Consider the following 26,972-nt stretch of genomic DNA (forward strand, 5'->3'; position numbering starts at 1 on the left):
GAGACAGGGAAAAAGACTCAACGAAACTCGTGAATGGCTTATTCTGTATGTTGGTATTTTCTCACAGAGGGAAATATAAACTATACTGTGAGTCTCTTTTCAGTAGGGGAAAAAAGGTAATTACTCACCTCTTTTTCTACATACATTTTAAAAGCTAATTTGGCTGCAGCTTCTTTTGCTTCCTTCTTTGATTTACCTTCAGCTTCTGGAAATTTTTTCCCATTTATTAAAACTTGAAATGTAAACCTGGTTATTGAAAAAATATTCACAAAATATTATTAAACTCATGCGTTATCTAGAGACAAGTATTATAATCAACACTGCCTTTTATGACTATCTGTGAAGGTTTTGACCTATGTTCAACACAGAATTTAAGCAGTCACCTTCAAACAGCATAATGGCACATCATCAGGAAGCATGGGAAAGCTTATACACATTTTTTTCTCCAGAGTCCTCTGAAGTTACAAAATTTTATAACAAGAGCACTATTTCAAAGAACTCCATGGCAACTTTGCTCTAAAGTAATGACCTTAAAATTGTGACAGTTCCCATTCCCTTAGTTTATATTTTATGGGTATATATCCTTTATTATTTTATTGATTATGCTACTACAGTTGTGCCAAATTTCCCCCTTTAACCCCCTCCACCCAGTACTCTTCTTCCCTCCAGCAATCCCCCCTTTAGTTCATGTCCATGGGTCATGCATATAAGTTCCTTGGCTTCTCCATTTCCTATACTATTCCTGGCACCCCTATTTTATACCTACCAGTTATGCTTCTTAATTTCTGCACCTTTCCCCACTCTCCCCTTTCCCCTCCTAGATGATAACCCTCCAAATGATCTCCATATCTATTATTCTGTTCCTGTTCTGGTTGTTTGCTTAGCTTTTTAAAAATTCAGTTGTTGATAGTTGTAAAGTTGGCATTTTAATGTTCATAATTTTGATCTTCTTTTTCTTAAATAAATCCCTTTAACATTTCATATAACAAGGGCTTGGTTATGGTGAACTCCTTTAGCTTTACCTTGTCTGGGAAGCACTTTATCTGCCCTTCCATTCCAAATGATAGCTTTGCTGGATAGAGTAATCTTGGTTGTAGGTCCCTGCTTTTCATCACTCAGAATAGTTCTTGCCAGTCTGTTCTTGCCTGCAAAGTTTCTTTTGAGAAATCAGTTGATAGTCTTATGGGAACTCCTCTGGAGGTAACTCTCTGCTTTTCTCTTGCTGCTTTTAAGATGTCATGTTTATCTTTAACCTTTGGCATTTTAATTATGATGTGCCTTGGTGTGGTCCTCTTTGGGACCATCTTATTTGGGACTCTCTGTGCTTCCTGGACTTGTATGTCTATTTCCTTTGCCAAATTAGGGAAGTCTTCATTATTTTTTTCAAATAAGTTTTCAGTTTCTTGCTCTTCATCTTCTCCCTCTGGCAACCCTCTTATTTGGATGTTGGTCTGTTTAAAGTTGTCCCAGAGGTTCCTAAGCCTATCCCTGTTTTTGTTTTTCTTTTTAAATTCTTTTTCCTTCCTGCTATTCTGATTGAATGCTCTTTCCTTCCTTGTGTTCCAAATTATTCATTTGAGTCTTGGCTTCATCCTCTCCACTTTGGCTCCTTGTAGATTTTTCTTTATTTCACTTAGTATAACTTTCCTTTCTTCCCTTATGTTTTTGCCATACTCATTGAGTTCTTTGAGGATCCTGATCACCAGTGTTTGAACTCTATCTGATAAGTTGGTTATCTCTGTTTTGTTTAGTTCTTTTTCTGAAGTTTTGTTCTGTTCTTTCACTTGGGGCATATTTCTTTGTCTCCTCAATTCAACAGCCTCCCTGCATTTGTTTCTGTGTATTAGGTAGAGCTGCTTTGACTCCCTGTCTTAGAAAAGGCACCTCTAAATTATGTGGGGCAGAGCCTTAGGTAATCGCCAGGGTAGGGCAACCTGCTTCACTGTTCCGTGGCTCTGTGTGGGGAAAAGGCTCAGAGAGGGGACAATGCCATACCTGGCTTCTGGTGCTTTGCCCAGCACTCACCCCATTTCCAGTCACTTCACCCACTTCTTGTGTGTGACTGGCGCCCTTCCAGTTGTTGCTCTGGTGGTGAATCTCAGAGTGGGTGGGTGTGCATACTTTCTAAGTCTGTGTGAGCCCCTTAAATGGACTTTCCTAAAACTCTGGCAGTGTCTCCCACCACTCCAATCCCCACTGGTTTTTACAGCCAGAAGTTAAGAGGACTGTCTTCCTGGCACTGGAACCCTGGGCGGTGTGGTCTCACTTGGGGCTGGGATCGCATGCTCCCAAGGTATCCCTCCCAATTTTTACCCACCACACACGAGTGTGGGACTGCCCGTTCTACCATCGCCGCCACCACCTCTCTGCACCACACCAAATCTCCACACCTCTCTGCCAGTTTCCCTGACTCTGCCCCTCCTACCCATCTGGATGAATGTTAAACCCTTGGCTGATAGACTTCCATACAGCTCAATTTTCTGACAGTACTTGTTTTATTTCTTTTGAAATATAGTAGTAATTCTCTCTGTGGCTGCATGAGGAGGCAAAACATGTCTACCTATGCCTCCATCTTGACCAGAAGTCCCTATATCGTTTTTTACTGTTTTTTTTTTCTAAAGATTATTTTTCAAATTTATTTTTAGAGAGAGGGAAAGGGAGGGAGAAAGACAGGGAGAGAAACATCAATGTGTCATTGCCTCTTACGTGCCCCCAACTGGGGACCTAGCCTACAACCCAGGCATGTGCCCTGACTGGGAATCGAACCAGCAACTCTTTGGTTCACAGGCTGGAGCTCAATCCACTGAGCCACACCAGCCAGGGCTCTTTGCTTTCTATATCCTTTTTATAAATAGCATCTTACCTTGAGTCATGCGGAGGTCCTGTCTTAGGCAGTTCATGATATTTAACATCTATGTTGTGCTTCTGACTGTATTTAGTCAGTGCATCTATGAAGAAACCTGGTATATGCTCATTGGCCATTTCTTTTCCCCGTAACCTACAATACAAGAGATGTCTGAAAGAAGTGACACTCACAGAATATATTTAATCGAATTTTCCAAATCCAGTTTAGGAGATAAAAATGGAGTAAGAATTTCCTTTATATGACTCATCTCAGTCATACTTAAATCCAGAGAAAACTCTCTTTAAAAATCTTTCTTTCTCATGAACTGCACAATCAAGCTAATTTCTCCAAAATTTTCTACTTTCAAAACTCAACTGGCCAAAAAAGAAAGGGGTCTGTCTCTTTAACTCTGCTCTCTGCTTCCACTGAGTGTAAATGCAAGTTTTTCCACCTGCTTGAGAAGGTAAAAAGCTGCAAGAGTAGAATTAGAATTCTTTATGTTGAGAAGAAAAAGGTTGAGGCTATATATATAAAGTGAAGTTTAGGAATCATGAAGGATTTAGTTATGTGGAAATAGAGTCTCCTATGAAATCCTACAATACCTCCCTTTGAAATCTGCGGTACGTAGTCAATGTTAGGACAATTTACCTAGGTAAATTATGACCCTTGTTTTGGGTTGCACTGGGCTAATTCAGTAGCAATGATTTAAATAATGAACAAAATACAAAGGATGTAGAATCTAAATATAAGAGCCAAAACTACAAACAAACATAAGGGTAAATCTTCCTAACCTTGTATTTGGCAATTGAATCTTTGCCATGACAACACAAATACTAGCAACCAAAGAAAGATAAATTAACTTCCTCAAAATTAAAAACATTTGTGTTCCAAAGGACACTATGACAATAATAAAAAGACAATCTATAGAATGGGATATTTATAAATCATATATGTGATACGGGTCTAGTAACCAGAATATATAAAGCATTCATACCTCAAAACAAAATGATAACCCTATTAAAAAGTAGGCAAAGGACTGAAACAGATATTCTCTAAAGAAGATATACAGATTGCCAGCAAGCACATAAAAAGACGCTCAACATTATTAATTAGAGAAATGCAAATCAAAACCACAACTAGATACCACATCACACCCACAAGAAAATGAGAGTGCTGATGAGGATGTAGAGAAACTGGAACCTTCCTACATTGCTGATGGGAATGCAAAACAGTGCAGCTTCTATGGAAAAGAATTGGGTTATTTCTTCTAAAAGTTAACCTTAGAATTACCACATAACCCAGCAATTCCACTCCTAGGCCTATACCCAAATAATTGAAAAGCAGGTTTCAAATACTTACACAGGAATGTTCACAGTAGCACAACTCACAATAGCCAAAAAAGTGGAAACAAACCATATGTCCATCAACTGATGAAGCATTAACAAGATGTGGTATATTTACATATGGAATCTTATTTAACCATAAAAAGGAATGAAGTGTGGAAACATGCTACAACATAGATAAATCCCAAAAACATGATAAATGAAAGAGGCTAGACACAAAACATGACATACTGTATGATTTCCTTTATATGAAATATCAAGAACAGGCACATCCATAGAGACAGTAAGCAGACCTTGCTGACCTTTCTTTACTTGTTGGAAAGTTCATGGTCAGTCTTTCTAACACTTCTTAATATTCATAGGCTCTGAATGCTGGAGTCCCAAGGACCCTATTCTCTATACTTTCTCCATGATTTCAATGATTATCTACTTGTCATCAACTCTAAAATCTGCATATCACTTATGAACCTGCATTCCACTGAGAGAACCAAGAAGATGACCATGCGCAGAAACAAGTAACAGGAGTAACTAATGATGCCCAGACGGCCAGAAGTGCTACGATCAAATGAACCAGGGGTATAGGATAGAAGGTGAGTTGGTAGGCAGGGACAAAAATATGACAGAGGTGGTTTTAAATACAGTAGTCAGGAAAGAGCCTTCTTAGGAGGCAATAGTCAGATCAAGTCTGAATGATGAGAAAGTCCACTTACCAAGATATGGGGGAGGAATATCTCAGGCAGAGGAATCCCTGAAGCAGAAACCAGTACAGACTTTGGAGAGAGAACAAAAAGGCCAAGGGGACTGCTGCACAGTGAACAAGGGGTAACGGCAGGGAGTGAGTGAGAGAGGTGAGCAGGTGCCACCGCACATAGCCACTGTGGGCCCTGGTCAGGGCTGTGGATGTTATTCCAATGGTAATAGGAAACTATGGAAGGTTCTAAAAGAGGGGTGACATAATTGGATTTGTGTTTCAAATAATCACTCTGATGCTATGTAGAGAACAGAGGTGGAGGGCTGGGTATGGAAAGGAAAGTGGAGCATGAGAAGAAGTTGGGGGACCCAGTAGAGGGCGTTGCACTGGTCTGGGTGAGCAACGGTGGTGGCTGGAAGCAGGGGGTGTTGGAGGTGCCTAGATCTAAACAAAAGCCACACCCTCACATCACTGCTTAGTGCAGTGGAGAGAGTTAGACTTTAAGAGCCACAGAGATCTGGGCTAGACTAGCCTCTCTGAACCTCTGATTCATGACCTGAAAATACCTGACTCACAGGTTGCTGTGAAGAGTAAATCAGACAAAAAGCACCCAGCAGAGGTCCCCACACTAGTGCTCCTCAAAAAAAAAAAAAAAAAAGGTTACTCTGGTCTGCAATTCCAAAACCCAAAAGCCCTGAAAACTGAGGTTTATTTTGTTTCCATTTGTTTTGTTTTTGGTAGTTTTGTAGCCCCCTGTCTAGACCTAGACTGACAGGAGCTATTTTGAGTCTTTCCTATACTTTGTTGTCTATTTGTCATTTAACTGTAAAAATATGCTTTATTACAGAGTGCTGCCCCCAAATCCTGCTGAGAGCATTACGTATTAGACAGAGTTTATCTGCACTGCCTTTCTAAAATCCAAATTCTCTGAATTCTAGAACACACCTGGCCCAAGGTTTCAGATAAAGATCTGCAAATATACCATTGTTCTCAGGAACCCAAGTGTCATTTAGTTTCGTCACAACCAGGAGACCATACATCAAGTTGGAGGGGGTCACAGATCTCAGAACAGCAGTAATGAAAGAGTCCTTATCAAGTACTTAACCAGAAGTCCTATCAAATGCTTTAAATCCTCAGCACTTTTAACTTGAAGTAACTGCTAATCATCAGAATGACAAGCCAGTTTGAATTTAAGTGAAATACATGTGTAAACTTGTAAGCTGCTGAACTAATATGTTTGAAAAAGTACTTACAAGTTTGGGGAGGGGGGAGAAATAGCAGGTTTCTTTTTAACTAATGTTAATAAATCTTGTTTTAATGCTGTTACTATTTCCCTAAAAGAAACCCAAACTATAATCACTAACAACTGTTATATGCCCATCTTACTCATGCCCAGAAGTACCTCTGGCTGCACCTCGGTCTCCCGTCCATCTCCTGTCAGTCTCCGTCTCCTAGGGCAGACAGTGAGCTCCTACGGGCCCAGCCCCCTCCAGGGCCTGCACAATGGTTACCTGCAACATTCATTCAAGTAGTATCTGATGAATTAAATGAACTAAAGGTTGAGTGTTATAAATCTTCAGGTTCAAATAAGCAAACTGAAGAAAAAGAGCATAGTCTGCCCAGGATTCTAAGTTTCTAAATGACAGCAGAGGGTGTATATCTTTTAGCTGCTGTCTGGCAAGGCATTTTTAGTACTAAAGAAATCACGGGCAATCAGAAATCTCACTATCCTGGAATTCAAAAGAGAATTTGTGAATAACCATTAATTAAACAACTATTTTATGAGCACCTATTATGTACTAGGTGCTAGGGTTAGACCAGTGAACAAAACCCTGCTCTGGTGAACTGACTAGTGGAGGAACATGGAAAAACCATAAAACATGTCACAGGGGGTGATAAGTACTACGTTGAAAACTGAAGCAGAGTGAGGGGGACAGCAAAGGAAGGTGGGGTTCCTTTTACATGCAGGTTGGTCAGGAAGGCTGCTCTGACAGAGAGACATTCAAGATATGTTGAGGAAAGAGAGGGATTGGACATATCAGGTACCTGGGGGAAGAGCTTTCTAGGAAGAAGAAACAGAAAATGCAAAGACCCAGAGACAGGTGTGTGCGCGTGGCTGTGTCCCAAGAACAGCAGTGTGGTCAAAGGGGAGGGGGCAACGGACCCTGCTTGTGGCCCATCATGCAGTGTTGAGAAAGGGTACATGGCAGAAAGGGTGGAGAGTGGGGACAGAGTTGGGGCAGTGGCTAAGGCCAGGCAATTGGGAAATCATTGTAACTGTCCAGGCCAGAGATTTTTGCCAGGGATTACTGAGCCAATGTGTGGGTCATTTGGGCCTATATATTTCCCATCTCTCTGTTAAGTCACAGGACCTGTTTTCCACTAGATCCCCATCCCCCACCCCCAACCCCAGCCAGGGCTATTCGATACTTGCTCTGATAAAAAATTCTTTGCGGGAAGAATTGGCTTTCAGTTCTTAGCGCGCTCCAGGATCCGGGAAGGGCCCCGCACCTCGGCTGCGGCGGGCCAGGGGTCAGGGGCCTCTCGCCAGCGTCCCCCTCCGGGGCTGGGGACGCGGGCCGCGCGCGCCTGGGCGCCCCTCGCGCCCTGGGGCCCTCTCCACGCCCGTGCAACCCCCCTACCCCCACGCTTCCCGGCGTGGTCGCCCCGGCTCACCTAGCTCCGCCGCCGTCCGCGAAGCCCAGCGGCGACTGGGAGGCTAGCTCTCAGTTTCGTTTTCCCCGCGGACTCCGTCTTCCGTGGCGGCCGCCCCGCCCTCTCCCGCACACTTCCTCACTGGCTCTCGGACCGCGGGAAACGGGCGCCTTCACCAGGAGCCTGCGCGGATGACACCGCGGGGCGGGCCCGGCACACACGTGGGGCTTTCGCGGCTAGGCGTGTCAGCCCCCTAGTGGGCCCGGCACACACGTGCGGCCTTCGCGCCTGGGCGTGTTCAGCCCCCGCAACCCCACCCCGGCTCCGGGGGGTTGTCAGGGCCCCCGCAGTTCAGAATCCGCAAGAAGTGGGGAGTTCACGGAGGTCTCCGATCGCCCGGGCGCGCCATGGCAGGCGCTTGCTGAATGAGGCTCAGGGATAAACCATCTCGTTTCCTCTTCCACGCAAACATTTGGGGTGGCGGTGTATATTACTGGCTTCATTTACAATAGAAGTAACAGCCAATCTTGGGGCTTTTAAGTGGCAAAGGCAGCATTCAATTCAAGATCAGTCCCCTAAACCAAAGTACTCCTTGCATTTTCCACACTGCTGCCTCCTTACATTTGCAAGGCTGGGGATGAAGAGGCCTGGGGGCATAATCTTCATTCTGCTTGCACCCAGCCATCCGTCCATTGAACAGACACTTGACAGCCCTTACACCCAGCACCAGTCGGCTTAGCAGTTAGGAGAGCCATCTGCTCCCCGCAGGACCTCATGTGGTTTACTACCGAAGCCCTCACCAGTAGTCCTCGATTTTAAGAAATCCTACTCACCTAATGGACCATGACACACTCCCAGAGTGACACTGGCTCATTGACACGTGATTGAGGAGTGCGGAGAACTTACTCTACAAAAGTACGGCCACATAGGTACCATTACTATGCCTAGTTAACACGAGAAAACTGAGTTTTGAGGCTCAGAGAAGTTAAGTAATCACAGCTGGTAAGCAGGGGAGCTAGAATCAGAACCAGGAGTCTGTACTATCAACATCTTAGCTAGAGTAAAGGAGAGAAGTGGTCCCAAGTGGCCCTCAAGTGTACATTAAATATTGGGCATTGGCTCTAGAAGTCCTTTTCCACTTCTCTTCTACACCGCCCCGCCCCCCCATACTGCAGGGTATCCATGGCTGTAAGCAACATTTTCCTTGTAGTTCTGGACACAGAATTTGAGCATATTGGGTTCCCTTGTGAATGTTTACCAAGGGCACCCATTTCTCGGGAGGCTTTTGAGAAGCAGGTGGGCAGGAAGACTTCCATAAATGGCATTCAGCTTTCTCCCAAGTGCTTGTTCGAAATGAATGAAGAGGGTGTGATAGCAAGAATGGATGATATGTGTGAGTTCATCAACATGGAATTCTCATCGAGGCTTATTTGGCTGCTGAGCGCCCAACATGGGGACCACAGAGTTCAATCCTGATCCCTCAGTGTGGATTGCCATACTGCAGGGGAGACCAGCCAGCCCTCTGTGGCAGACTGGGTACCTGGGAGCTTTCCATCATGGAGTGGGCAGGTATTTGTGGAGTAAACATTTATTTCAGATACAAATTGGCTTCTTCTCCCTGCAGTGCTTCTGCCAGCACCATCATTGTTGGACATTCTAAATACTTGTTCACCATCATGGTATCCCTCACTAAAGAAGCCATTTTACAGAAAAAGAAGTGATGCAGTATACAGACTATCATAGAGTTCTGTGTTTTTATTATGAACCTCATTACCTTGGATACAACTGATTCGATGTCTTTACTAGTAATTGGTCTGTTTTGATTTTCTGTTTCTTCATTATTCAGCCTTGGTAGGTTGTATGTTTCTAGGAATTTTTTCAATTCTCCTAGGTTATCTAATTTGTTGTATAATTATTTATAATAGTTCCTTATGATGTTTAGTATTTGTTTGCTATCAATTCTAATATCTCCTCTTTCATTTGTAAATTTATTTTTAGTCTTCTCAGTTTAGTTTGTAAATTTCTCCCTATTTACAAATAATACTGCAATAGAGATTTTCCTTCATGTATTCTTATGCAAATGTGGGATAATTTCTCTAGGGTTTATGCTTAAGTGTATAACTGCTGGATTGTAAGGCATATAGACATATAACTTTACCAGATGTATTTCCAAAATGTAAGAGTATACTTCTATTCCTCCTCTCCCATCCTTTATGTCATTTTTGTCATACGTTCACTTCTATATGTATTATAAGCCACAAAGTGCATTGTTACTACTTTCACTTTGAATAGGCAATTACCTTCTAAAGAGATTTTAAAATGGCTCTTATATATACCCACATATTTACCATTTCTGGTGCTCTTTATTCATTTGTGAAGATTAAAATTCTCATCTTGCATCATGTTCCTTTTGCCTATACCCTCTTTCTTGAGTATTTCTTATCGTGCACATATGTTAGGGACTATTTCTTCCAGTTTTTTAATATATAAAAGGGCTTTATTTTATCTTCATGTTTGATAGATTTTTTAAATCCTTTTTGTAGCTAACTGGCCTTTCCTCAAAGAGTGAACAAACTTAATTTTTTGCTCAAAAACATTAAATGTTATCATTATCATTAAATTTGTATCACTTATCTCTACATGTTATTTACCTATCATTATTTGATTATTTGACCAATTTGTTGCTTAATTATATAAATTCAGTTATTATTAAGGAAAATAAAATATCCAAGCCTGAAGAACTGACCAGACTCAAGCTTGACAATATGATTCATACTTCAACTTCGCTCCTAGGGCAGTGCCTGCTAAGCACTCTTTGAATTTTTTATCCATTTCCTGGTTCTGAGTTTCACTGAACAGATTTTTCCAATCACCAACTTCACCTACAAAACACAAAGCACACAGTAGACCCAGACACTGTTAGAATATTTTTTCTTAATTTTACCATTTTTTAGTATAATGCTTCACTGAAATGTGAAAATGGACATATGAAAAAAAAAATAGACAGTCTTAAAAACTAATGTAATTCTTCATAAAATTAACCGTATCCATTGAGGCTTCCCTATCTGCAGTGTGTTAACTGTCATGCTTTCTTTATATCACTGAGCAGACCTTGGCCTCAATAATCTCCCATCTCAACCTCTGTCCCAACACTCAGGACCTAAATTTCTAGTTTTATTTTTTTCAGAGCCAGTTTATCCTCTTTAAAGTCTTAAATACCTTAAATACTCCTTGAGAATATAACATTTTATAGCAGGTTTGGGGTAAGACCTCAGATCCTGAATATTTTGCAAAAAGTGACTATTTTGCCTGGGATTAGAATATGTTTTTCTTACTTGCTTTTAAAAGTAAAGGAAGTTACTTCTTCCTTTAGAATCTTTTGATGATTTGGGTTGAAGTTATAAGTTCCTTGTAGCATAATCATTGAAATGTATGCTTATAAAAGAGGGTTTAAAGACATGATGAAATGCTTAGATATATGAAGGTCCGGAATAAAATAAAACACAACTCCTTGGCTGCTATGGCTCAGTGGATTGAGTGTTGGCCTGCAAGCCAAGTGTCACTGGTTCGATTCCCAGTCAGGGCACATGACTAGGTTGCACGTCAGGTCCCCAGTTGGGGGTGCGAGTGAGAGGCAACCACACAGTGATGTTTCTCTCCCTCTCTTTCTCCTTTCCCCTCTCTCTACAAATAAACAAACAAGCAAACAAATAAATTTTAAAAAACCACAACTGTTTACAATGTCATCAACTATATAGAACATCAAAGAATAAAGCTGGAAGAAATATGCCGAAAATTTAAACCTGCTGCTGGGAGGAGAAAGGTGGAAACCATTAATGCTTTTTCACATTTTTCAGTGCTTTCTGAATTTTCTACAAGAAATATTATTAAAAATCTTATTATTACACTATTTATTTTATGATTTCTCTATTCTAAATGGCATTTGATTAATAATCTATAGAAAGGTTGCATTTTTCTCCCTCCTTAAAGCTATAAGACTAGGCATAAAAATCAGGAATAACATGAGGAATCAAACCAAAGTCAGACTTACAATCAATGTTCCATTCACAGTGGAATTTTAAAACAGGGTTTTTTTAAAAATATTTTATTTATTTATTTTTAGGGGGAGGGAGAAAGAGAGGGAGATAAACATCAATGTGTAGTTGCCTCTCACATGCCCCCAGCTGAGTACCTGGCCTGCAACCCATGCATACACCCTGACTGGGAATTGAACCAGCGACCCTTTGGGTCGCTGGCTGGTGCTCAAGTCACTGAGCCACACCAGCCAGGGCTTTAAAAATAGGTTTTTATTTGACAAAGTATAGTAGAGTCAGTCAAATAAACTTAAGTTCAAATCCTGACTCCATCATTTATTAGCTTTGTGACAATGGACAAATTATATCTCTAAGCATAATGCCCACATTTGTAAAATTAAGGATTCAATATCTTTTTTTTTTCCCTTTGGCTATAAAATTTAAGCCCAGCAAGGGCCTAACACATGGATAGATGCCTAATAAATGATAGCTATTATTGTTAGGTGTGTTGCCTCTAAATCACATTATATTTTCATTGTACATACAATAAAATAAAACTGGAAATCCCTAAGCTTCACTATCATAAATTTCCATAAGGAATTAGAATGCTATAATGAAATTTAGTAAAATCATCAGTGCCAAGGACTAGTTGCCTATCCAATACTCATTTTCTTCTTCTTTCTTATTAACAAAACCTAATTTTAATTAGGTAATAAATAATGTGCCCAACTTTAAAAAATCACATTTCCCAGCCAACAGCACAGTGAGAGGTGGCCAGCAGGCATAAGAAGTCCCAGATTGAGGCTTCCAGCCATGTTCTTAAAAGGGGCCTCGCTTAGCTAATATACATGAGTCTATCTCTTGCCTTTCCCTTTTTATTTTAATGAAATAATCCTTTAATTTTAATGTAATGGTGGAGCTCTAGCAACTCCCTGGTCATCACGAGGGGGCAAGCAGAAAGGTAAAGGAACTTAGTATTCTAAGATATTGTACAGCTGCCAGTTCCAGCTCTGAACTGTGTTCATACTTCTTGTTGAGAAAGAGAAAAAGAAAAACCTGCCATATTTAAGATAAAGTTGTATGGACTGCCTGTTACATGCAAACTGACGGGTGTCCTAGAAACCAATGCAACGTCACCTTTGCGGAACAGGAATGGGCCAACGGCCCCGTGCGTCTCCTGGGACTTGGCTCGCATTGCCTGGAATGTACTCTGAGCAGAAATGGTTTGAATCTGCTCCCCAGTGAGAGACAATCCAAAGAATTCAGCGATTTGTTTTATTCCAGGAGCCAGATTCTGAAAACAAAATTTAAAAGGATAACCTTCTTTCTATGTGAATTGTCCCATAAGCAAAACAGTCTTCTTGAACAGAATGGATTTGTTCAGCCTAACTATTTAATTCATCTGTTTATCTCTTTACTTAGATTTACTTTGATATTTCTGTATAAATAGTTTAGATATCCTTAGAAGATATTCTGTATCAGTTTTACCTTAGAGTTTAAATGTATAATTCTTGTTAAACTATTTAGGATATAAATAATGACATTAAATACTAATTATCTATGATGATAGTCATTTTTTATTTTATTTTATTTTTTTCCTCCCTACACCAAATAGTCATTTTTTAAAAAGCACTGGTCTAATCTAGCTGAGGACATTAATATGTTTGTAATGCTCATTTAAGTTCCCTTTTCTTCTAAATCCTATTTATAGCTAATGTTTCATTTCATCAAGAAAGTATAATATTGGGACTTCCAGCCAAGATGGAGGCCTAGACAGTTACACTGTGTCTCCCTCCACAACTAAGAAGGAATAAAACTACCTCAAAACTAGAAACAACCAGAAGTTCCAGAAAATCGAGCTGCATTGAAGTCCAACAAACAAAGACATAAAGAAGAAATACTCATCCAGACAGGTAGGAGGGGCGGAGCTAGGGCGGAGAGGACTTGGTGTGGTGGCAGCAGCAGTGGCAGACCAGCAAAAAGTGCAATCACACATTTTAAAAAGTTGGGAGGGACACATGGGGAGCCCTCCCAGCACTTGATCAGACTGCATAGCTCATGGTCCCAGCGCTGGAGAAAATGAAGCCTCATTGCTTCTGATTCTGCAAACCAGTGGGAGTTGGGACGGAGGAAGAAACTGCCAGTCTCTCAGCAGAGTCCACTTATTTCAAGGGCCCCCACAGTCCTAGAACATCCACAGACCAACCCACTCTGGGAATGATGGCCAGGGCAACAGCTAGAGAGGGGGCAGGTCCACACGGAAGTGGGAGAAGTGCCTGGAACAGGGGCAAGTGCTAAGCAGCAGCATTGCTCCCTCTCAGACCCCTCCCCAACATACAGCGTCACAATGTGGTGAAATGGGTAGCCCTGTGCTGTCGAATACCTAAGGCTCTGCCCCTTATAACGTAACAGGTGCGACAGCTCTACCTAAGACACAGAAGCAAACAAACACAGGAGCCTGACAAGATGAGAAGACAGAGAAGTATGGCCCAAAAGGGGGAACGAATCAAGGTTCCAGTGGGAGAACTAAGTGATGAGAAGATAGCCAACCTAACAGACAAGGAGATGGCCAACCTAACAGAGGAAGAGTTCAAAACACTGGTGATCAAGATGCTCACAAGCTTGACAGATATGCTTAAGTATGGCAAATGCATAAGGGAAGAAGTGAAGGCTATGTTAAATGAATAAAAGGAAAATCCACATAAAACCAATGGTGAAGGGAAGGAAACCGGGGTTCAAATCAATGATTTGGAATATAAGGAAGACACAAACAGTCAACCAGTACAGAATGAAGAAACAAGAATTGAAAAAAATGAGGAGAAGTTTAGGAACCTCTGGGATAACTTTAAACGTGCCAACATCTGAACCATGGGGGTGCCAGAAAAAGAGGAAGAGCAAGAAATTGAAAGCTTACGTGAGAAAATAATGAAGGAAAACTCACCAAATTTGGCAAAGGAAATAGACATACAAGCCCAGGAAGCACAGAGTCCCAAACAAGCTAGACCCAAAAAGGACCACACCAAGATGCATCATAATTAAAATACCAAAGTTTAAAGAAAAAGAGAGAATCTTAAAAGCAGCAAGAGAAAAGCAGAGAGTTAACAATGAAGGGGTGCCTATAAGACTATCAGCTGATTTCTCAAAAGAAATTTTGCAGGCAAGAAGGGACTGGCAAGAAGTATTCAAGGTGATGAAAAGCAAGGACTTACAACCAAGATTACTCTATCCAGCAAACCTATCATTTGGAATGGAAGGGCAGATAAAGTGCTTCCCAGACAAGGTAAATCTAACTGGGTTCATCATCACCAAGCCATTATTATATGAAATGTCAAAGGGACTTACATAAGAAAAAGAAGATCAAAATTATGAACATAAAAATGATAACAAACTCACAACTATCAACAACTGAATCTAAACAATAAAAACAAAACCCAACTAAACAAACGAGAAGAAGAACAGAATCATAGGTATGGGGATCATCTGGAGGGTTATCAGCTGGGAGAGGGAAGGGGGAGAAATGGGGAAATGGTGCAGGGATTAAGAAGCATAATTGGTTGGTACAAAATAGACAGGGGGAAGTTAAGAATAATATAGGAAAGGGTGAAGCCAAAGAACTTATATGCGTGACCCATGGACATGAACTAAGGGGGTGGAATTGCTGGAGGAAAGAGGGGTACTGGGCATAGGGGAGCAAAGGGGGAAAAAATTGAGACTACTGTAACAGCATAATCAATAAAATATACTTAAAAATAATGAATTTTTAAAAGTATAATATTTAGAATCATGAAAACTAGAAAGGATCTTAAAATTTATCTTGTCTACATACTCCTGTAAATCATGAACCCCACCCCCACTCCCAACAGTATCCCTGACCAGTGAAGTTTCATTAAATTTCTTAAACTATAGTCTACAAAACATTCATATACCTCAGGATGGTTTTGGATGTTTCATAAAAAATAAATGAAAGAAAGAAAAGATGGGTGAAGGGTTGAGGTCAAATAAGGTTGGAATCCTTTGGGTTAAACAAAGGTAAGCCATTTTTTTCCCCCTACAGGGTCTCTCAGTCTCTCATATGCTAATATGCAATGTGAATCTCCCAAAGGAGCAGGCTATCTAATACAGCGATTTCTAAATCAATCTGAACAAGCGACTTTCTTCCAACTTCCAAGAAAGAATTATTAATACCTGGGGCAACATTAGCATTCTCTGGAGGACAAGTTTCAGAAACATAATTCTAGACTTGAGGGAGAAAAGACTAAATAATCATATTCTTCCATGTTATATAAATGCATCCCATAAACAGAAGAGTTAGATTAAATTATACTTTCCTTTGATAAGGCAGGAGTGGCTTGTGTTAAAAACACAATTCCGTTAGAGAGCATTTGACACTCTCCCTTCTCATTAGCGTACTTTCTTCACTGGGGTTCCAGGACTCTGGTTACCTCTTAGCTCATTAGTCATTCCTTCTTAGTCTCCTTTGCTGATTCCTCCTCTTTCCCTCCTACTCTTTATAACAGAGGGCTCCAGGGCACAGTTCTTGGTCTTCTTCCTTTCTCTATCCATATGCTTACATACATTGGTAGGTAATCTCATGGCTTTAAATGCCATCTATGTGCCAGTGACTCACAAATTTACACCTGTGGCCCAGAACTCTTGCATTCAAGAGTTTCATACCCAGCTGCCCACTTGACCTCTCCATTCTGGTGACTAATACACATCTCAAACATAGCAAGTTCAAAAACAAACCAAGGCCATCCCCACAGTCCTACTTCACCTGCCATCTACTCAGATGATGGCAATTCAATCCTCCCAGTAAGTTAGGCCAATAATATTGGAGCCTATTTTAACTTTTCTTTTTCTCTCACTACTCTGATCCCCATCCAGTCCAGCAGCAAATCCTACTGGTTCTTCTTTCAATATAAACCCAGGATGCAGACACTTCTCCTCACCTCCACTGCTGCTTCTGGTCTGAGTCACCACCTCCCTTTGGCTGGAGTCACCTCAGAGTTTTCCCTGCACTATCTTTGCTCCTGCCCAGTCTGATCTCACATGCCAGCCAGAATGATCCTATTAAAAACAAGCCAAATCCTGTCACTCTTCTGCTCAAATCCTGCAATGGCTTTCCATCTCACTCAGAGTGAAAGCCAAAGTGATGTCAGTGCACTGCCACGCCATTCCTCATTCTCCACACCACGTGGGTGGTGTTCTTATTGGTTAGTCTCCCCTGGCCTCCCTCCTGTCCTTTAGTCATACAGGAACTCCCACATCAGGGCCTTTACTCCAGTCAATCTCTCTACTTGGAAAGCTCTTGTCCCAGTTACCCACTTGGCACATTCCCTCACTCCCTTCAGATCTTTCCTTAAATTGAATCCTCTCCATGAGGTTTCCCCTGACCATCCTGTTTTCTCCTGGGGTTTGTCCAGCATCCTAATCCCCCACCCTCAGGCATTTCCAGTTTTTCTTAATCAGCTATGTCATTTCTTTTTTGTCACATACTATATGCATTTTAATTTTTATTGTGTTTATTATTTATCATTCTGTCTTCTTTCCTTCTCCAGTGAGAATGTGAGCTTCTCTGAGCTTCTCTGGTCTCTCACTGATATATCACAGGGGTCTAGAACAATGCTCAGCAATTACTCACTAAATGGTTGTGAATAAACTATTTAAAATTACATGGAAAAATCAATTCACAGCCAAATGCATGTTCAATTAAATCTCAGTTAAGACTTATCTGTTGTTTTTCACTTTTCTAATTTGGACCATCTATCATAAAAGGAAAATAAAACAGCAACTGTTAGTGGTAAGTTGCTAAGCATTATTTATTTCTATTAAATAATCAACCTAAGCACTTACACGTTGTTTGTTTTTTTCCCTAGTACTAAATCATATATATGAAATATTATTTTTAAATTGAATACAATGTGTTCATACAGACATGTAAGTGCTCTGTGTTATTGTTTATAATAAATTTTGTTATAGAATATCAATAATCATAGTCTCTCCTCTTTCAGGTCTTCATATAATATGAACTTAATATTTTCATCATCAAGATGTTTGTTCCAATTAATGGCAAAATCAAAATAGCTTCCCCAAGAAACTAAAAAACAAAAACAAAAAAACTTCTTAAGGAATTTTAAATATCTGAGGTTAAAATGATAGATGGTTAATGTATGCTCTAAAATGTAAACTATCTATATGTGAATGAGCTCAAACAATATGTTTATAAGTTATTACAAATTCCTGCTCCAAAAGAGCTGGCACGAGCCAGTTCTGTTGTCAGATTTTTAATAATTTTATCTTCATAAATAAATGAGTCCCTTAGAACTGTAATTGTTCACATGACAAGGTCTGGCCAGTGAGACACAAGCAGGGGTCTGCTGGAAGGTTTCTAGCAAAGCAGCTGTTGTGTTGGTGAGCGTTCTTCATGATCTGACGGTGATGGTTAGAGAGACAGTAGCCAACTTGAGAGCTCCTTGTAAAAAGCAAGAGCGTGAGGTCAAGGGAATATCAGAGATACTGGCCTTCATCGCTGGGCTTCTGAACCAGTTGCCTACCTTCGAACTTCTTGTTAAGTGAGAAAAAGAAAATCTGATGTGTTTAGGCCACGATGGTCAAGATTTCTGCTCTTCTAAATATACTATGAGTTGAAATACATACACTTTACACGTCAATCTTTGGAGCAATCCAATGAGATAGGTACAGCTTTTATACCCATTTCATTTATGGGGAAAGAGAGACTCAGAGAGTATAAGCAACCACTTTAAGCCCACACAGGGAGTACGTTATGGGTATTGCACTTTTCAAAGACAGTCTGACACCAGACCTGGTGTGGCCAAACAAAATCTTCACTGTCATTGCTTCTGTAGGTCAGGTACTCTTACCTGTAGTTTACAGGTAAGAAAATAAAAGTTCAGAGAGATCAAATGTGTTGCCCAAAATCCCCCAGGTAATGAATGTTTTGAACCTAAGTTTCAGTTCTAGCTCTGCTTCTTAATATCTGTGTGACCTTCCTATGCCTCTATTTCTTTCTTCATAAAATGGGGATAATAACAGTATGATCCTTATAGGGGTCTGATGAGAATTAGAGTTAAATAACGTGTGCTAGGAATATTAATTACTATAAAATAATAAGTGGTGAACCGCCAAATCCAGGCCTTCTCATTCCAAACTAGCTGCCTCCATAGTTGAATTTAACAAATTCACAAGGCAGAGACTCCATCCAAGGTATCACCATCATATCTAATCATTGTCAATCAAACAATTAGGCCAAAAGGAAGGGTAAGGCAACAAAGAGTCCCTAAAATAGCTTGTCCCAGTGAGGACAGGTTTCTCACGGTTGAATGTTCTATTGCATTATTACGGGGATAATGTTTCAGACTGGCCTTAACTGCCTCCGTCCTTTCTTAGTGAGTGGTTACCAGACAAACCAAAGTTTTCTTAACGGTGCTTCATATGCACCTTCTGCGCACTTTCTTTTTTCTCCAACATCCAAGTCCCAATATTTAATCTTTACTAAGGAGCCAGTCTGTACCCGATGTCACTGCTGTGCTGATCACCTTTAAAAGTGGTCCTCTTAGAGGGACCTGGCAATGACTTCTCCTCCAGGCTCACCTGGAATTAATTCTACCTTCTGCACTGAAAAGACTCAACAGAGCCACTGCTAAAAAGGGGCATTTATTAACCTGTGGCCACTATACCCATGGAAGTAGAGTCACTGCCACTTACAAGCAGTGGGACCATTGGCAGGCAAGTGATTTAACTTTTTTGATGCATTTTCTCATTTGTGCAATGAGGCTAATACTCCCTTACTCAGAGGTTGTTATGGTCTTAAATGAAATCATGAATGTATAATACCTAGTTTAATACCTGGAGCATTAGTAGGCACTTCAAAATTGTAGTTATCAACAACCAGAATAAACATCAACATGGTCTAACAAAAATTTATTTCCTTTCCAGCAAACAAATATCTAAGTTGTGGTTACTCGGTATTATGGTTTTATATATATATTTGTTTATATCATTGTCTCAGAGACCTAAGGGTAATGAACTAGAAACACTTTTCTACATGACTCTGTTAGAAGCCTCTTTATCCCGTGTCTGAATGGCTACTCAATACTCATAAACAGCATATAAATTATCTAAATTATTTTTTAAAACAGTAATTATTGTTTGATGCACAGAACTAGTGGTGCTATAAAACTTCACTGAAAAGTTATTTTTGGTTTCTGGATTCACCTTAGTATCCTTTCTTTACCCTAAAACACATTTGAATTTTCATATTTATGTGGTCATCTGTCAAAGAAAGGAGAAATCTTTCACCAACAGCCATACCTTGTCCTTTCATGAACTGTCTGAAGAATTCATCCCAAGAGCCATAGCTTGGAATATCAGGGACATCATTGTGGAAATGGAAAAAAGATACTGCTGTATCTTTAGGATTTCTAAATAACACCAATATCTAAGGAGATAAAACCAAGTTAATCAACTTAGGTCTATATTTTGAATTTTGGAAAAGTGAAAGGGTGAGCAATATCATGTGTCCTCTTGCAGGCTACATAGTTTCGTTAATATGTAGAGAAAAATGACAGTAAGAAACTGAGGAATAGATGGGGACATCTGGGGAGAGGGGAGAAAAGAAGAAGAAAAAGAACACTGGTGTTGCAGCAGAGGACTTTTGCTAATGAGTGTAGACAGTAAAGAGGCATATGTAGAAGATATAAAAAAGGAATAAAGGGCAAGTTCACAAGCACAATAAATGCAAAAACAAAGTAAAAATGCAAAATAATATTCAGGACAATTAAAATAATGTTTAGAGTTTGGTGAGAGAAGATCTGGGGCTGAGGTGGGATGGGTGATGTAGATGCAGCAGAACCTCTGACTTCCTATCTTAACCCTATCTTCTCTATCTTCTCTGATGAGGAGTGAATATATTCTTTTGAATAAAAAAGTGTGAAATAAACATTGTAAAGAGAAAACTGAAACCCAAGCAAACAAAAACATTACAGGAGAACTTCTGGCCACTCCAAGTGGATTTAGTTAGGCCGTCTGTCCTGACAAATCCATTTCAGAACTGAGGAAATTGAAGGATACAGTACCGAGCACTGTTAACGGTCACCGAGGAACCTGAGATGGACTGGAAACTGGCAGACATCATTTCAGGTTCAGGAAGGAGGTAGGCATGGATTTGCAAGACACGGGCTTGTGAATCTGGCCTCCATTTGGAGGAAGTTTTCTAGAACTGGCTGAAGTACATGATTTGGGGCCACAGAAAAGAGGAAGAAGTAACCACCAGAGGGCAATATGGGTTCTCAAAGAACAAGCCACTGCTGACTAACACCAAGTTTTTCTTAGACGTACTAGTTTTTGAATTAGTAAATTTGTTGCTAAGTATCTCTCCTACAAAATGGAACTTGTCGGCTGAAAGCAAAAGCTATTAGGCGTATACAACTCATGTGCAAAGGAGGTCAGTGATTAAGGTAAACATGCCTGGAGGTTTTTAATGGCATTTCCACTGTCCTGACAAGGCCATCATCATTTTAATGAGTGATTTAGGTAAATATAGGAGCTATATTTTTCTAATTTGTAGATGACATGAAACTGAGAGGGATCAGGATCTCAAAACACCTTGTCAGTCTAAAGAAATGAACTAACACTAACAGGATACAACTGAATAGAGATAAATAAGGTGGGGTCTATGTCATTAATTTAGATCTAAAACTCACTCCCACCCGTCCCATTCAAATAGAGCAGATTTTTGTCCCTTGAGGGTGATATATTTGAGGCTTGGACTATCACTCATTGGTTGCCTTGGCTTGCAGCAATTAATCCAAAGCCATAAATTTGAACAGTGAGGGCCGGCTGGAGTGTGGACAAATCCCCGGCAATCAACCACTTCCCTTGGCTCTTTCTTTTCCTACCCTTGTATTCTTGTGACAGTGAATGTGCTTCACTCCAACTCCAAATGTTTTATAAATTAGTGTGGCTCTGTTTCTTCTGCAATAATTAAAGGGAAAAAAGTCACCTAGATTTGTGATTATATTTAACTAGGTTAAGCTGGAGAAATTGTATGTTAAAGTGGTATTTCAGATTTGGGCGATTCTCACTAGAAAGACTTTAACAGAGCTGTCCAAAGCTGGTGTAAGCGATAGAGGGGCTCAATCATGGTGCAGACAGCCACTTACTGGAACTCAAACACCTCTAGATTGGAGTAGACAACCTTTAAGGTATTTTCCAATTCTAAACTCCTAGACGCCTATACCCTGGCCACAAGGCACTAATTTTAAGCCTCCACTTCCCCAGTGATTTCTTTCATTACTTCCCCTCCTTCCTCTTACCATTGCCATTATCTTAAGCTGTTTTCTTCCTTCCACTTTCTTAGCTATTATTGCACTGTCCTCTCTTTCTTATTTGTGGCATTCAAGAATTTAAATCCTTATTTTAATTAATTCTCATTTTTGTTCTTGAGACAGAGAAAAGAGGCACACAGAAATAAGGAATTGAGGAGAGACCAGGTGAAAACAAAAAGATTTGGTAAAAACTAATAATTATAAGAATAGATCGATACTGTTTAATAAAACAAGATGTTTAAACAACTAAGAGTAGCCAAAGCACCTGCAGTTATTTTATGCATGACATGAAGCTTGATATTACATGTGAAACTCGGAAAGAAAATAATTTCAGACTTTAGATAAATAGTGCTAACCATACAGAACCAAAGGAATAATTTTAGCTCATTTTCATAGGTTGTATTCTGTTGTTAAACACTAACTGTGCCAGAGGAGTTCTGAAATCTCTTCACTATAAAACAGATTTTAAAATATGTGTATGTTTTATATCTTGGTTGATACTTCCTTTGATTTGAATGCAACTCCAACAGAAATGTCTGAAGAAAGAAACAACCAAAGAAATACCCAAATCTTATACTTCATTTATTAAAATTCTATGATGAGTAGCAAACTCATCATAGAGCTCAGAAAGCCAATCACTTTACATTAAAAACTTCAAGCTGAAATACCAGTAGGAAAGAGCACTCACCTTGGCTTTATTCTTGACGATGGACGCAGGTAATTTGTCATAATGGAGGTGAGTTGCCAAAATCCTTGGTGACGGAAACTGTTTCATTCTCTTAAAAAGACATACAATAAGTTGAAAGCATGTGTGTGTGTGTGTGTGTATGTGTGTGTATGTATGTGTAGTCGTCGGCAGCCGTCCGTCTCGAGAGACGATGGTGTAGCTTCTTAACAGTCTATCTGCACCGCCGAGAATGGCTGTGCAGTCCGACTCGGGAGTGACACGGTATCTGTCTCCTCCCGTGTTGAATCGACATCTTGCGATGACGCTGGAGTGTCCTCTCCAGTGACATGTGTAGTAAATCACTGCTAAGTTTAGTATATGAATGGCAGTTTTAAGCATTACTATTGCTGTGTCTTCTTTTCCTCCTCCAATTTTGGTTTTTCTATTTCCTTCGTGGATATGAGGAATGGAGACTTATAAATGAATAAATAGTTAAAATCTTTTTAAATTTCCTTGTTGGATACTGCTTATCATTTTTTGGTCATTTTTTTGAAAAATTCACATTTCCCACAATCATACCAAATATTTTGTTCAAGAAAGCTCATACTCTGTAATCCACCTTTTCACTTAATTTGCGTCTCTTCTATATTCAAGGTCTTTAAAAAAATATTCAAGTCCTTCCATAGCTCCTTCAAATCCATTTTTAACATCTAGATCTCTTTTGTTTTAAAAAAAGACTTCATTCAATTAAATGTCCCAACAGAACATGAAAATGCACAGTCACTTAAGTTTCTGAGAAATAATTTATGCAAGAATTTATTGTTGGTATAAGAACTTGGTGACTGATTCTTTTTCTTTTTCTTTCTCTCTTTTTTTGTAATCTACTTCTACTGATCATTTTATTTTTTTAAAAATTTTACTTTTCAATCATAGTATACATTCAATATTATTTTGTATTTGTTTCAGGTGTACAGCATAGTTGTTACACAATCATATCCTTTACAAAGTGATCTCCCGATAACTTTAAAAATGAAGTTTAACCTGTTTAATTTGTCAGGGTTAAGGGTTTTCATCTTAATATCAGATCTTTATTATATGTCAATTGGGGGGGTGCTAAGGTATCAAGTATTCATTTTCACGCTTGTAGGGGTTACTCACTGCTTGGTCACATCATTTCAAGTGATAAGATGATATTCAGACATTTATAGGCAAATATTTTGTAAAAACTTAGTGGAGATTTCAACTCAAGCAAGGGGGCAAAAAATGAGGTTTTAAAAATTAAAAACAATTCAAATCAATGATATGGGCCCAAGTGGTGATTAGGAGTCATAACACTTGATTTGCATAAAATTGCACTTTTTACATTTGGTTGTACTTTTGCATTCATCCACAATAATCCTCTCAGGCAGATATTGTAACCCCCACTTTAGAGATTAACAATAGGCTTTGAGGTTTTAAGTCCTTGGTGAAAAATCACACAGGTGGTCATTTTCAGATTAAGTTATAGAGTCCTTTTTCCACAAACTGCATGGCCAAAAATCTCATAAAGACATATGAGAAGCAGTTAAGTTCCTAAGAGGATTAGGAAAATATCCAAGGGAAAAATGAGACTTAATTGTAACAAAAATGGATAAACATATAATGCTACGTTCATGAAAATGTGTGATATAGCCATATTGTAAGCAATGTACAGACTAGATATAGCTACATCTCGTTTAAGAAAATATATGAATTTTAGAAAAGTTTTCAGGAAAGTGAACTTTTATGTGGAGTTCATCCTTTCACTTCCATTTTAAAACAAAAGGCATATTGAATACAAATGTATCTTTGTTGGTAGGTATAATGAAATTACAAAAATACAGAAAATGTCTTTAAAACTACCTGGAGAAAAAAAATCAACATTTCTGATAAATTACAGATATTCAAAACCCAAATACCATACTGAGTTAAAACATTTTCCAGAAACCCTGGAACTACAACCTTGTGTGGCACTCACCTCACAGAACATTTTAATGTTAATTTAGGTGGTTTTAAAACACTTCCTTTTTACTAAAGCTTTTCCTCTTCTTTCTTTCTTTCTTTTTTATCTTTTATTTTTATTTTTTAAAGATTTTATTTACACTTAGAGGGAAAGGGTGAGAGAAAGAGAGGGAGAGAAACATCAATGTGTGCTTGCCTCTCCTGCACCCCCAGCTGGGGACCTGGCCTACAACCAGGCATGTGCCCTGACTGGGAATCAAACCTGTGACCTTTTGGTTTGGAGGTCAGCACTCAATCCACTAAGCCACACCAGCCACGACTCTTCCTTCCTTCCTTCCTTCCTTCCTTCCTTCCTTCCTTCCTTCCTTCCTTCCTTCCTTCCTTCCTTCCTTCTTTCCTTCCTCCCTCCCTCCCTCCCTCCTTCCCTCCTCCCTCCCTTCCTCCCTTTATCTTTTTTTTTTTTTTTTTTTTTTTTTAAGTAAGCTGGCTATAGCATGTAGAGGTTAAGAACTCAAATCAGAAAACTTGGGTTCAAATCTTAGCCCTACCATTTATTACCCTCTTGACCTTGAGCAAGTCTCCAACAGTTTTATCTTTTGTAAAATAGTGATGAGATTATTCTGTAATAAAATGAAGCAATCCCTGAAAAGTGCTGGGGATATGATAAGCACACAAGTTACAATAATTATTAGTATTGCATTATACTTTCTGAACACAATACTAAAAGATATCTAAACCAGAAGAAATCTTTCTTTGATAATTTGCTATAAATTTAAAAGTTATTTTTTACTAACCTCATATTTTTCTGGATCCCCACATTCAAGAACTGGAAATTCTGAATATTCATACTTTTTTTTAGAATCAACAAATATTAACTCACTGATAATGTGAAGAATCCAATTTGAGCCTATAAGAAAAATCAGACATACAAAGCTCGTTAAGGAGTCTTTATATAGTAAAGGCATGTTACTTTACCAAATCCATCATAAAAAGTAAAATCTACCACCATTTGCTGATGTGTGCAGTTGGTTTTTCTGTGTTTAAAATAACCTGGGCTGTGAAAGGGAACAAAGGTCTGTGGAAAACAGTATTTATTTACATTAATATGAATTCAACTTATTTCTCAGATTTCTCCTTTAGTAAGAGACAGTACTTCCTTTTAAATCTAGAATATGTCCCTTATGGAAAAATTTTATGCTTTGGCAATGACTGTTAATGAATATTTTCAATAGGAGTATATAGCTTTGATTTTATACAAACCCAGCATTAGTTAAGAGAAAGAAAAACAGTAAATGAGGTTGGCCTCAATAAACACTCAGAGATAAAATAATGGCTAAAGAATCAGAAGTTGATGGTATAGAACAGGATAATTAATATTCTTAGTGTCTTATCCTACACTGATGAAGGACCATTTTAAGGATGGTTTGGGAAACTGGAGAATTGAAGTTTGATCCTGAAAAAAACGAATTACGTGGAAATCTTATCAATCATCGACATGGCGGTGCTTTTTCTTCAGTCAAAAACCAAGATGAAAAATCGCTACTCCTCTCCGTGCTCTTTGGCCACTGGACTTCCCTGAGCCGCGTTTCTGTCTGCCACCCCTCTTCCCTGCACCAGCCTCCTTCTACCCGGCCCCCTACCCAGCCCGTGATTGCGCCACCCAGGCCTCCATCTTCAGACACCGGGGTTTCTAAATCTAGCAGTTTTCGTTATTGACTTTACAACCTGTGCTCTTGCGCACCGTGGCCATCCTCCTCAGGACCTACTCCGGGCCAGCTTCCTGCAGCGATGAACGGCCTTCCTGCTACCTTTGCCCTGCACCCCGCCCAGTCCACACACTATGAAAAAGTGGCCTCGTGGAACGGGAGATATTTACCGCACTTCGGATAGGATGCGAGCACTATGTCATCGCTTCTGGCTTCAAAGCCATCCAAGGCTTGGAAAGTTTCTGAGGTGCACATGGTGACGGGGTAAGGAATCCCCTGATAGGTGAAAAACAAGCAAGAAAGTGCAGTTTCTTTTGATTTTTCCAAAGCGTCATCAATGTAGTCAATAAACTTGGACTTCTCGGTGGCCATGCTGACTTCCTGCTAAAGAACTTGCACTGTAGGGGCAGTGATAGTTTTTAATGGAGCTTTTCAGGAGGTGGAATAAAGCGCTCCTCCCATTCACAGAAGGAGGAAGTCATTTAATTCTCATGCAACAACCCGCCCCCAGTGTTTGTGAAACCCACCTCTGACAAAAGGCAAACCACAGGTGCAAAACAGGCTGAGGATCAAGGAATATTCCCCCAAGGGTTGATTATATTACCACTATAGGCAACCTTCCCAATGAAAGTAAGAATGGCCTCTCTTAATAGACAATAATAGATATTAAATATCTAACGAATAGTTATTTAATTGAATCAGGCA

The 26,972-nt window shown here is 39.6% G+C and overlaps 2 protein-coding genes across 2 annotated transcripts in view; both read right to left on the reverse strand.

The window, feature by feature from the left end:
- The window catches only part of EIF2AK2 (eukaryotic translation initiation factor 2 alpha kinase 2), a 31,830-nt gene extending 24,104 nt beyond the window's left edge, over nt 1–7,726 (reverse strand). The window contains exons 1-4 of the mRNA XM_090281161.1: nt 7,556–7,726; nt 6,282–6,390; nt 2,864–2,998; nt 129–246 (exon numbers count right to left, since the gene is read on the reverse strand). Coding sequence (XP_090137287.1) covers nt 129–246; nt 2,864–2,998; nt 6,282–6,310 — 282 coding nt within the window. The 5' untranslated portion in view covers nt 6,311–6,390; nt 7,556–7,726. The remainder of the gene's footprint in view (nt 1–128; nt 247–2,863; nt 2,999–6,281; nt 6,391–7,555) is intronic.
- Nucleotides 7,727–10,234: 2,508 nt separating this feature from the next.
- Nucleotides 10,235–26,537, reverse strand: SULT6B1 (sulfotransferase family 6B member 1). The gene is made up of 7 exons (XM_090280212.1): nt 26,438–26,537; nt 25,356–25,468; nt 22,603–22,692; nt 19,900–20,026; nt 17,573–17,665; nt 12,706–12,864; nt 10,235–10,416 (listed from the first exon to the last, which is right to left on the reverse strand). The coding sequence occupies exons 1-7, from the start codon at nt 26,520–26,522 to the stop codon at nt 10,286–10,288; spliced, it is 798 nt and encodes a 265-aa protein (XP_090136338.1). The 5' UTR covers nt 26,523–26,537; the 3' UTR covers nt 10,235–10,285.
- Between the last annotated feature and the right edge of the window lie 435 nt (nt 26,538–26,972).

The sequence above is a fragment of the Furipterus horrens genome, unplaced genomic scaffold (genome assembly GCF_987537825.1).
Source record: "Furipterus horrens unplaced genomic scaffold, mFurHor1.1.pri manual_scaffold_6, whole genome shotgun sequence".
Classification (NCBI taxonomy): domain Eukaryota; kingdom Metazoa; phylum Chordata; class Mammalia; order Chiroptera; family Furipteridae; genus Furipterus; species Furipterus horrens.

Excerpts from the sequence above, each read along its gene's own strand:
- SULT6B1 (XM_090280212.1), bottom strand. The coding sequence starts at position 26,522 with ATGTGCACCTCAGAAACTTTCCAAGCCTTGGATGGCTTTGAAGCCAGA. Across the intron at positions 25,469-26,437 it reads CGCATCCTATCCGAAGTGCG|GCTCAAATTGGATTCTTCAC; the intron begins GTAAATATCTCC and ends TTTTTCTTATAG. Across the intron at positions 10,417-12,705 it reads CCCATTCCTGTTCCGCAAAG|GTGAAGTTGGTGATTGGAAA; the intron begins GTGACGTTGCAT and ends TGTGTTTTGTAG.